The following is a 12,469-nucleotide window of genomic DNA, read 5'->3' on the forward strand; positions in this document are numbered from 1 at the left end:
TTTTGAAAATAGCTCCTATTTTGGGGGAGGAACCCTGGCAGGAGTGGGTTGGAGCCAAGACCTGCTGAGAGGGGTGGGTGGGTGGATGGCTGGGTCTGCCTGGTCCTCGATGGAGCTTGCTACTCGGAATGAGGTTCCTGGACCAGTGCAGAATCCCAGGCCCCCCAAACCCACCAAATGGGACTCTGCATTTCAATAAGGTTCACAGCACAGGAAAGCTTGAGAAATACCAGGATAGGAGACCCAGAAGAGCCCAAGATTCTCTCATAACTAAGGAAAACAATCCAGATCAGAGATAAATTCTATCTCTCCCCCTGCTCTCTCTCTCTCCCTCCCTTCCTCTCTCTCTGTTATCCTTATAAACTTATGAGTTTGTATTTATACTACAGTTTTACAATCAATTGTAGTCACTTTTATTTTTGATGTTCAAATTATCTCTAATATGGCCAGTGACAGCCCTACGGGCTAACCCCTGTGAGATCATACATTATTATTTTTTTCACTTAATACATTTTAGTTTTTATTTTAAACTTTTATTATTGAAAAGATTCAGTTCTTTTCCCTTGTTTATATTTGATAACGAACTTCTCTGTACCTCTCACCAGCTTCAACAACTATCAACTCATTATCAAGCTGGGTTATTTTGAAGCAAATATCTTCTAATATTCAGCCTGTGTTGAAATTTCCTTATCTCAAATGAGTTTTTCAAATAGTTGGTTCATTTGAATCAAGGTCAAAACAAGTACATCATAGATTTGTAACCTAGCCTTGAAAGTCAGTGGAAAACTCTGTGAACTTAGACACCTTACTTGCCAGCTTGCACGTATAAGAGCCCAACTTAAGTAAGCCACCGAAGTTCGCAGGAAATCTAAGCAACTCAAAGCAACTTTCATGGCATCTTTCAGTTTGGCCCAGGATAAATCTTCACTCACTCTGCGTATGTGGGCAGAAGCCTGTTCACCAAAGTCGGGAGCTCCTTGACTCAAACCTCACTTCGTTAAAAGCAGAAATGGGTTCTGCTCTTCCTCATGTCCTGTGAAGCTGCAGAGTCTGTGGTCTTGGCAGAAAAGACAGGTCACTCAATGACAGGGAGACAGAGCGTGAAGAACCCAGAGCTGTTTGTCCTCTCAAAAGTGCATCGGATGGGGATTTCAAGCCAACAAAGATTTGCTGTGATAAAAGGGCCTCCAGAAGACAGTCTCATTTAAAACACGTTTGGATGACTTTTATTTATTTATTAATTTTTTTATTTTTGAAGCTACATTATAGTTTATTGTGATGCTAATTCGGTCCAAAGTGAGAAATGAAATCGTATGTACTATATTTTAAGTTTCTAGGGCAGCACCATCTGAAGTCAGCTACTGCCTTTTTAAAACACAAGAATCTGACCTTAAGAGATTTACGTTCCTCCATCCATTATTTTACGGCATCTTGAATCACATGATTTAGAGTTAAATGAAGTCCTGACTGGGCTGGTTCTGCTCGCTCACTCTGGGCAGGTGGGGGTCCGCAGACCCATGTCCATAGTGCTTCAGATGCTCTCCCCGGGCCGTCTTCACTTCCCCAGAGAGGCCAGGTAGACATACCAGAACAGAGCCACCCGGTTGCCAAAAAGCACCCGGAACTGCACGGGGACGTAGTTGACGTTAATGAATTGCACGGGCGTCCAGACCCTCCAGTTCATCCACAGCGCCGGCCAGAAGCCGCTCCGCATCCTGGCGGCGACGGCAGACGTGTCCTTCCCCTCCAGAAAGTTCATGATGAGGAAGAACAGCAACAGGAAGGCCGGTGCAAAGAGCAGACGGTCCAAGAGGAGCCTCTTGATCCCTGCCGAGGGAACCGCAGAAGGGATCCAGCTTTCCATGAGGAGGTAGAAGAAACGGCTCAGCGGCCCTGTGAAGAAGAACCCATAAATCGCATATCTGAGAGGCCCACTGATGTCTAGATTTTCAGAGTTTTCTTTTTTCCGTTTCTTCTCAATTGTCTGGGCCAGTAAGTTCCCAAGTGCTAACAAAATGCCACTGGTGGTTGCCTTGGTGAGCACCGGGTAGAGCCGCAGAAGGAGCAGGTACTGCGCTAGCGCCCGCCGCGGGAGCCTCCGCCGCGCCGCCCCGGGTGCCGACCCCACCTCGGGTTGGATGACTTTTAGTTGTCAGGCATTCAATTTCCTTAGTCATACGGCCTGAAAGATGTGCAAACTGTACCTGGGGAAAACTCCAGGAGACGTGTCCAGTGGATTCTTAAGCCCATCATTATCCTGTTCTCTTTGGCTTTTCTGAGGAATGTCAACTTTGGAATGCAGTGAAGGACCACTGGAAATGGGAATCAGTAGGTCCCTGAAGGACGGGGAAGACAGGAGACTCCCCAGGGAAAGGAGGGGCTTTGATGAGGAATTTATGGTTAGTGGTTGGGGAAGAGGAGGATAATTCCAGGCTAATGTCCTTGGAGTTAGGTGCCTTAGAGGAAGAGGTCTTAGAGAGCAAAGATCATTGTATTAGCTACCTATTGCTATGTAACAACTCATTGCAAAACGTAGAGGCTTAAAATAAATTACTTATTATCACACAGGCTCTGTGGGTCTGGAATCTAGGAGTAGCTTAGCTGTGTGGTTCCAGCTCAGTACTTCTAACAAGGCTGTTGTCCAGCTGTTGGCTGGGGCTGAAGTCATGTGAAGGCTGGTCTGGGGCTCGAGGCTCTGTTTCCCAGCTCACGCACATGACTCTTGCCTGGCTGTTGGCCAGAGACCTCATTCACTTTGTGGGGCTCTCTCTGGGCCACCTGAGTGTTCCTACAACATGGCTGCTAAATTACCCCAGAGCAAGTGATCAGGGAGTGCTATGGGTCAAATGTGTCCCCCCACATTTCATGTATTGGAAACAATCTCCATTCTAACTGTGCTAAGAAGTTCTAACCCAATGATGGTAATTGAAAGGTGGGGCTTTAAGAGGTGATTAGATTGTAAGAAACATGCCCTTGTGAATGAATTGATCCATTCATGGACCACTGGACATGGTCCCGATGGCTAGCTCTCTCTTGCTCAGCCCATTCTCACTGTGTAATATTCTGGTTGCCACAAGACACTGTAGAAAGGCCCCACTCAGAAGAAAGTCCTCACCAGATGTGTTCCCTGGACTTTGGACTTTCCAGCCTCCAAAACTATAAGAAATAAATTTTGTTTCTTTATAAATTACCCAGTTTCAGGTACTCTGTTATAAGCAACAGAAACAGACTAATCTGGGGGTGGGGGGTGGGGGCAAAGAGAGAGAGAGAGAGAGAAAGGGAAGAGAGAGAGAGAGAAAGAGAGAGAGCGCACGTCAAGATGGAAGCTGTGGTAATTTTGGAAGTGACATATCATCACTTCTGCTGAAATCTATTGGTCACACAGACCAATGCTGGCACAACGTGGGAGGGGACCTCACAACGAATGCCAGCAGGTGGTACCATTAGGGGTCATCCTGGAGCTTGGCTACAACAATCATTTAATCAAGTAGTTCTCAACTCTGACTGCATTTGGGAGAGATTTAAAAAAATACTTGTGCCCACACACTGCCTAGACCAACTAAATCAGAATCGGATATAGTGAAGTCATTAATCATTTTGCTCCTGGGTCTTTATAATAATTTTGCTCCTGGGATGCTTCTGTGAATGTAGGAGACAGAGAGAAAGAGATGTGAAAAGAAGATTTTAGGAAATGTCGCTGTGAATTTTGAAAATAATTTTTCTTTAGTGTTTGTCTGGAAGGACTATAGTAAACATTTCCATTGCCTTTAATTATTTGGATCTGGACTGATGTTTCCTCAAATGCAGCACTGAATCAAGACAGGGCCATGTGGTAGCACCACTTTTTATGCCACATTTATAAAAAAATGAATGTCATGAGTCTACCCTCAGGGACCTCACAATTTGGAGGGTTGGGGCAGTTCCACAAACAACTTCTACAAAGCTCATGGTAGAGGGAGGCTGGAGTGTGGTGGGAGGTGGTGTGATATAGATAATACGTTGCATGATCAATACTTCTCAGCAGCACTAAACTTCCCAACTCCCTCCTTGTGTCATAAAGTTGTGTACTATAGGTGCGGCCCCAGCATCCATTTTTAGGCTTGACATAAGTTGTTTGAAATCCAGTTGTAAACCCACCACACCAACCTGACAAAGTGGCACTTTGAGATACAGCCTGCTAGTTCTTCATCTCATTGACCCCAAACCCAACACACCCCACAGCTGCTGACCACGAGAAAACCAGAGTCATGTAAATAAGTCCCCTCTTTGCACATTTTTTCTTTAAACCCCTTGACAACCCCACCCACACCCCCTGTCATGGGAAAGCCTAAGGGATAATGCCCTGGACCTCAACAAAGGCCCATACCTGAAGGTCCTCTCTCTTTCCTCCTCCTCCTGCTGCTCCTCCTCCTCTCTCTCTCCTCCCTCCACTCCCCACCCACTGGTCGAGTTCCCTCCTGTCCCTGGGCTTCCCTGCAGCCCTCGTGGTCCCCCCTCTTCTCTCGTGGATCTGTGAGTAATAAACTGCTTCTCTTATTTCTTATGTTTTGTTGATCTGCCTCCTCTGTGGCTCACCTGACCCATACACCTGAACCTAACTCTCTTCCTGGTCATGGCTCTCCTGGAGAATGGCTGTCTATACCTGTAGGAACAAACTGGACACAAGTCAGACAAGAGCCATGGTTCCTGCCAGTATAAACACGTTTCCTGTGAGAGGGACACCTGGTCACAGGCCGAAGACTTAGGCATTAGGCCATCTATCAGGATGAAGTATCCCGTGAGAGGGACACTGTGAACCCACAGGGCCACCTCTCCTGCAGCCCGATCAGGGCAGGGCTAGAGAGAGTTCTCAAGACCAGATCAGAGGAAATCCACAACACCTTGTAAGGACTGGAGACAGATTTAGGCTGAGGAGTACGACTCAGCTTCTGTGGCTTTGGAATTTCTACAGAGCAAACTCTGGATCTTCAGAACACCTCCCCCACATCCTCCTGGTTGGCTTACTTTCCTCCAGGGGGTGGTCACTCTGGGAATCCATGCCAGGCTTTGGACTTGTTCTTCTGGAGGTGCAGACATGGGTAGCCACAATGGCAGAGCTGATCACATCTCAACCTGCCATCTTGGACCTGCTCCCTAGAACAGACCTCACAGCCTGGGGAAAGCTGGTGTTGGCTGGGGAGGCTGGTCAGGGAGGAGGGAAAGCTGGAAGCCAGGAGGCTAAGCCCCTTGGGTCATCCTGTGTCCAGAAGCTGAAGACTGGAGCCTCTATGCCTGTGCTCTTAGTCTGTCTGCCAAGCGCCTCTCAGGAGGTGGCAGGGGCGGGGGATTGAATGCCATGAGTGAGAGTTCTTTGTTCGGGGTAGGTAGAGGCCCAAATGAGCAAGAACCTTTTGTGCCTCATGAATGAAGGAGGGAAGGCTTCTGAAAGCCTGGGATTTGGGCCCAACTCTCGGCAAACATCCCAGGGTTTTTCCTAGGACTCCCATGGGATACCATGGGTTCAGCATGAGTCTCCAGACATAGATGGGTGTATACTTATTACTCTCTCCTTAAGGAAGGAAGGTGGGTGTTGGGAAATATGAATAAGCTGTGCAATATGTTCCTGAAACCATAGGGATTGGGACATGTATAGGAAAAATCCTATGATTTTACATTGTACCGGTAGAAAGGGGCGGGCCACGTGGGGTCTTATAAAGTGTGAGCTGCTGTTCACTCCCTCCCTCCTCCTGGGAGATGAAGCCTCTGGGTGACCCGACTAATCATCATAAGGTAGTGGTGATTTCTCACTATGTCCAAGGTAAACTGAGGCAGGACATTCTGGTTATGGGAACAGAGGAGCGAAAAGGTCTCCACTGGGTCAGAGCAGCCACTAGGCTGCTGGTGGGTTGGGTCTCCCTAGAGTGGCCATGGCTTTTGACTGGAAAGAAGCAGAGATAGTTTTTGCTCTCTGGTTTCTGCCTTGCAGGTGGACCAGCCACGTGTGGGCCCCCTGGGGGGGGCTGTGCTGCTGCCCGTGAGTGGGGCCTTTGGGTGTCAAGATTCCTGGTCAAGGATCAAGTCAGATGGTTGACGGGGGAAGAACATGGACCCGAGTCCAAATAATTGGCTTCTGAACTTGCTGTGTGAACTAGAACATGCCTGAAAGCGTTTGTATAGTGAAATAATGGCAAATTTATTTACAGCCAGGCTGTATTCCACCACCTCTTCCAAGTGCTTTAGAGACATTAGCTCATTTAATTTTTCAACAGTGAGCAAGGTGGGTAGCATTATAATCCGCCTTTATAGAGTTCCCCCTTTACAGGAAACTGACGCATAGAGAGTTTACCTCAGGTCAAGTGGCAGAGCTGGGCTTTGAACCCTGGAGGTTTGGTTACAGCCTATGCTTTGCTTTTATTCAGGTAACATTCACATAACACAAAATTAGCTATTCACATTTTAAAGTGAACAATTCAGTGGCAATTAGCCCACTTAGTCCATTCACAGTGTTGTGCAATCATCATTTCTATCTAGTTTCAAGACATTTGTTTCTCCCCAAAAGGAGACGCGGTACCCATTAGCAGTCGCTCCTCGTTGCTCCATACCCTGTCCCCCCATCCAGCAACCATTGATCTGCTCTGTCTCTATAAATTTACCTACTCTAGATATTTCGTATAATGGAATCATACAATCTGTGACCTTTTATGTCTGGCTTCTTTCACTTGGCATCATGTTTTCAGGGTTTATCTGTGTTGTAGCGTGGGTCAGTATTTCATTCCCTTTTGTGGCTGAATAATATTCCACTGTATGGATAGACCACATTTGGTTTATCTACTCATGCCCTGATGGATATTTGGGTTGTTTCTACCTTTTGGCTATTGTGAACAATGCTGCTATGAACATCAGTGTACAAGTATCTGATCAGGTTCCTGTTTTTAATTCTTTTGGGTATGTCTAGGAATGGAATTTCTGGGTCACATGGCAACTCTACGTGTAACTTTTTGAGGGACTGCCAAACCATTTTCCTCATTGGCTGTACCGTTTTGCATTCCCATAAGTAATGTAAGAAGGTTCCAGTTTCTCCGCATCCTCACCAACATTTGTTATTTTCTTTCTAAATAGCCAACCTAGTGCATGTGAAGTGATATTTCATTGTGGTTTTGTTTGCGTTGTTTCCCTGATGACTAATGATGTTGAGCATCTATCTTTAGTTGTGCTCTTAGACTCTGCTGTACTGCCTTTCTGGAGATGGGGGAGACTGAATAGCACAAGTGAAAGTACTTTGCGAAAGGCAAGGACCCCCCCCCTTTTTTTTTTTGCAACTGGCCGGTACAGGGATCCAAACTCTTGATCTTGCTGTTATAACACCGTGCTCTGACCAACTGAGGTAACTGGCCATCTCCGGCAGGAAACTTTCGAGCCTCATTAATGAATAATGGAAACCTTGTGAAATCTGCAGCAAGCCTTCTTATTGTGATAGCGCCTGAGCTTTCTGCTGGCTAAGCTGGGCCACATCACAGCCGATGAAATGAAAGCACAGACATAATTCACCCAGGGAACGGCTTGCCTTTACCTTTTAAAAATTTTTTAAATAACCTGCAATATCCTGGATTCTGTTCTATGTGACTCTTCCTGTCCAGTAAAGATAAAATCACTCTGGAATTACAAACACCTGCCATGTCACCTGTTCTAGTATTTCTCAATAGCATTTCTACCCCCGGCCTTAGAATTGGTTGAGTCGTTTCTTAAAAACACTGACTCCCCAGTCTCCACTCCAGGCCTTGCTGAATCTGCACCTCTAGGGTGGGGGCTGGGAGTCTACCTTTTAACAAGCCCTCCTGATGGTGTTAGTGCCACTGAAATGGCAGAACCATGGGTTCAGGGGCTGTTAGTCACTCACACCTGCATGGGGCTCAGTCTAGCAGATTGTCCAGTACAAATTTGGGTTGACAGCAGACCCCTTGAGGGACTGGGGCGAGGGGAAGCAGTTATCCAAACCTGGATAGGGAGGAATGGGGGTCCAGAGCCACTACAGCCCTGGGGAGGGAGGGATTGGAGCAGGTGAAGAATGCCGCAGGCACATAAACGTCCTTTCCTGTATCTTTTCTTTTCTTTTTTGGCAGCTGGCTGGTACAGGGATCGAACCCTGGACCTTGGTGTTACCAGCACCACACTCTAACCAACTGAATTAACCAGCTAGCTCCCCCTCCTGTATCTGAAGGATGCTGGCTTCTATGCGCTGGGACTCGATGTCAGTTATAATATTAGTGAAGTAGACTAACCCGGGAAATAATCATAGAATCCATTTCGTCCTCAAAGCCGCATTTCAAGCACCAAACCTAAAACGAGCTCTGGGAACATGACCCTTCCATTCTGCAGTACTGCCAGTCCCAGTAATTGCATGTAGGATTATTTTCACCTGACACTTAAAGGATGTTCTAAATCCAGCCAGTGGCTGGGGACCACTAATGACCCAGCAGAGGTTTCTACTGTCTCTTCTGTCCCTCCTTGCTGCTCAGCACTCTTTATTCCCGTCAAGAGCCAGTGGGCAAAACAACTGAGTGACAAGGAAGAGCTAAAAATGATCAGCTGCAGGGAGCAGCAATCACAGTTTTACTATCTGCTTTTTCTATCTGGAGATAATCAGAGACCTGACTCGAAAAGCTATGGGAAGGTGGCACTTTTGGCTGTGCCTGGAGTTCCAGTAACTGCACAGGGACTGGTGTCACTTGTGTGTCAGGTGATGCTGTCCTTGCTGCTGCATGGTGCTGTGGAAAGGAGGCTGGACTTGGAGGCAGGATACCTGGGTTTGGTCATGGCTCTTGTAAATCCTTGCTTTTTTTCTAGGCCTCAGTTTCCTCCTTTGTAAAACAAGAGGGGCGAATGATTTTTCAAGGGCCTTTCTGGCTCGATCATTCTGGGAGTCTGTCATCCTTGTCACTTTAGTGTTTTGCGACATGGGTAATTCTGCACGTTAACCAGAAGCAGGGTGAGCTTTCCTAGTGGTCTGACTCCTGCTGCTTGCTAATTAGGCAGGGTACAGTGCACACTCCCACAGCATATCAGTCATGGCAAGGTGCAGTACTTTAATCTTGAGCAGATGAGCTCATTCAGAACCACAGCCAAGACACTGATGGAAAAACAGCTCCCACTGGGGGTCAAACCATACTCATCCCAAATCGACATGCCAGAGTGCCCTCCACTGATAATCTGCTGGACCCATAACAAACAAAAGTGCTTGGAATGAGAATAGGCATCTCAGGGCACCAACTGAAATCTAATGCTTTATCAACTCCTGCTATAGAAATGAGGTCTGTCCCCAATGCTAGCATGGCATGATGGCGGTGTTTTTCTAGACAGAGAAAGAAAACCCCAAAGCACCTGTTTTACTAAACTGTTCTTGCGCATGTGTAAGTACAAATGAAAAATGCTGACCCTGCTACTTTTTGACATTGCTTTTTAATTATGGCCATCAATAAATCATTTATCCTTGAACAAGACTTGAGAATGGCCTTAAGGCAGAGGAGTGATTCCTTAGGAACTAGGCCAACAGCATGGACTTTCTCTCTCCCCATCACTTCTCTTAATCTGCTGTCAGAAACAGAAATGTTTTCTCTTTGAGTAGCTGGAAGCAGATGACTGCACTTGAATTCCATCTGGAAACTCTATTAACACACAGTTTTACCCTCGCCTGCCTTAATGGTGACTGTCACAGAACTTGGATCTGTCCCTTTCTTTGCATCTTTTCTCACTTTGTTCCTTTTACCAGTGTACTAGTCTGCTTCTGTTGCTTATAACAGAATACCTGAAACTGGTTAATTTATGAAGAAATGAAATTTATTTCTTACAGTTTGGAGGCTGGGAAGTCCATAGTCCAGGGGGCACATCTGGTGAGGGCCTGCCTCTTCAGCAACTCAGGATATCACATGGCGAGAATGGGCTGAGCAAGAGAGAGCTAAACTTCTCACTCGCTCACCTTACAAAGCCATCAGAACCACACCCATTGTTTCATGAATGGATCATTAGGGCACAGTCCTCACAATCTAATCACCTCTTTAAGGCCCCACCTTTTAATTACCATAATAGGATTTCCCACACTCTTAACACTATTACAGTGGGGGTCAAGTTTTCAATACATGAACTTTTGGGGTATATATTTAACCCATAGAAACCAGTGCAGTGGGGCTGAATAGTGGCTTCCCCCAAAGGTATGTCCCTATCCTTATCCCCAGAATCCATGCATATTGCCTAGTTAGGAAAAGCAGTCTTCTGCAGATATAATCTCAAGGGGAGATTATTCTGGATCATCTGGTGGGCTCTAAATCCAAAAATGAGTGTCCTTACCAGAGGCAGAAGAGGAGAAGACACAGACAGAAGAGGAGGAGGCCATGTGACCACAGAGGCAGAGATTGGAGTGATATGGCCATAAGCTAAGGAATTCGGGAAGCCACTAAAAGCTGGAAGAGGCAAGGAATGGATATTCTCCCCTAGAACCTCTGGAAGGAGCATGGCCCTCCTGACACCTTGATTTTGGACTTCTGGCCTCCAGACTTTCTGTTGTTTTAAGCCACTCAGCTTGTGATACTTTCCAGGGGTCACAGGAAACTAATACACCGGTGCAGTCAATTGAACATTGCTGACCTCATGTCTGTATTCCTTGGCAGCCCTGTAAGGCCTAGGGCTGGTACGAAAAGCCTTCCTCCTTTCTCAAGTGTTCCCCAGCTTTTCCTCTCACTGAAGGCCTTGAATCAGGAGCCATCATGATTTTTTGTTCAGTTGTTGTGGGGTTTTGGGCTGACCCTTCCTCTTGTGTGATCCATGGACTAGCAGCATCGCATCCACTGAGAGCCTGTTGGAACTGCAGACTCCACTGCCTCACCCAGACCTGCTGAACCAGAGTCTGCATTTGAACAGGATGCCCAAGTGATTCCTGTGCACGTTCAAATTTGAGAAGCACTAGTAGGAGAAACTCTAGGGTGGTAATTTAATCTTTTCCCCAGCTGCCAGAATCCCGGTTTCTTTATGTTAAATCTGTTAAATGTGGCAATGGCAGTGATGTTAGGCAAAAACAAAACAAAACAAAATCCTTAGTTTAGTAATGCATACTGATGTGTTACGGATGGAATGACACGGTGTCTTGCATTTGCTTTAAAATATTATAAAATGGGCCGACCCCGTGGCGCACTCGGGAGAGTGCGGCGCTGGGAGCGCAGCAGTGCTCCCGCCCGCGGGTTCGGATCCTATATAAGGATGGCCGGTGCGCTGCTCACTGGCTGAGCGCAGTGTGGCCAGTCACAAAAAGACAAAAAAAAAAAAAAAAAAAAAATATATATATATATATATATATTATAAAATAAATTGCAAGAAAGAAAAGAAAAAGGGTGTCAGGTGGGAACAATGAAACTAGATTGGCAAGATGTCGACAAGTTCTTGCAGCTGGTGATGGGCACATGGGGGTTGGTAGTGCAATTCTCTCCATCTTTGTGCATGCTGGAAATTTCCATAATGAAAAGTTGGGAAATATCCTGGTTTCCCAGACTTCCTTATTTTGTATATTTTTTTCATGACTTCGTTTCTTCCATCCACCCCTTGAAAATGACTGGTCTTTGAGAAATGTCTTTTTTGTCTCAATCTAATGGGTTTTTTTTGCTCAGTTTGCCTGTGTTTGGGGCTCTGTTGACTTTCAGGGTGTTTTGAGCAGTTGTTGCTGGGGGAGCAGGATGAAAGGGGATAGCTCTCCAGCATCTTCTCACTAGGTTTCCAAGAACATCTGCTGGGCTTCCACTGTTCCCAGCAGCAGGAATTTAATTTCCTTTCTCTTTCCCTCCCTGTCTTTGTCATTGGACAGAGTGTCTCATGCAGGAGCTTTAGGATCTCTGATTGACACGCAATTTGCATGTTATATATCTAGTCAAGGGGTTCTCAATCAGGGGACTATTTTGCCCCCCTAGGAGATTCTGGAGACATTTTTGGTTGTCACACCTGGAGGAGGAGGTGGTGCTCCTGGCATCTAGTGGGTGAAGGCCAGGGAGGCTGCTAAATATCCTACAATGCACAGGACAGCCCCGCTAAGGCAAAGCATGATCTGGCCCCAAATGTCAACAGTATTAAGGTTGAGAGACCCTAATCTAGTCTTAAAGGTCATCCAAGCACGTTTGGCCAACTTCCTTCCCTTTGTCTCATGGAGGAGAGGTAGGCTCATGACTGATGACAACGTCTGTGGGAAATTTTTACCCCTCACAGTTTGATTTTGGGATAGAATGAAAGTGATGTCATTTGTGCAAGTTGTATATTGCACACAAAAACCCACATGGTATTTGTAAAAATGACACCCCCGGAATTGTACCGTGCAGAGTCTACATGGCTATAAGTCGTTTCTCTGGTTTGAGGGTTTCCCTGGGGGGTTCTGGAACTGGGAGAGACTTTATTTCTGGCCACCAGAGGCCCTGAGCATGACTGTCCTACTGAGAAAGAAGAAAATGTTGAACAGAGA

General features: G+C 46.3%; 1 protein-coding gene across 1 annotated transcript in view; it reads right to left on the bottom strand.

Moving 5' to 3' along the window:
* Positions 1-1,552: 1,552 nt before the first annotated feature.
* LOC134380991 (peroxisomal membrane protein 2-like) overlaps positions 1,553-12,469 on the bottom strand; it is a 79,116-nt gene continuing 68,199 nt past the window's right edge. The window contains exon 2 of the mRNA XM_063101091.1: positions 1,553-2,128. Within this exon, the coding sequence (XP_062957161.1) occupies positions 1,556-2,128 (573 nt within the window). The 3' untranslated portion in view covers positions 1,553-1,555. The remainder of the gene's footprint in view (positions 2,129-12,469) is intronic.

Source organism: Cynocephalus volans, chromosome 6 (genome assembly GCF_027409185.1).
Source record: "Cynocephalus volans isolate mCynVol1 chromosome 6, mCynVol1.pri, whole genome shotgun sequence".
NCBI lineage: Eukaryota > Metazoa > Chordata > Mammalia > Dermoptera > Cynocephalidae > Cynocephalus > Cynocephalus volans.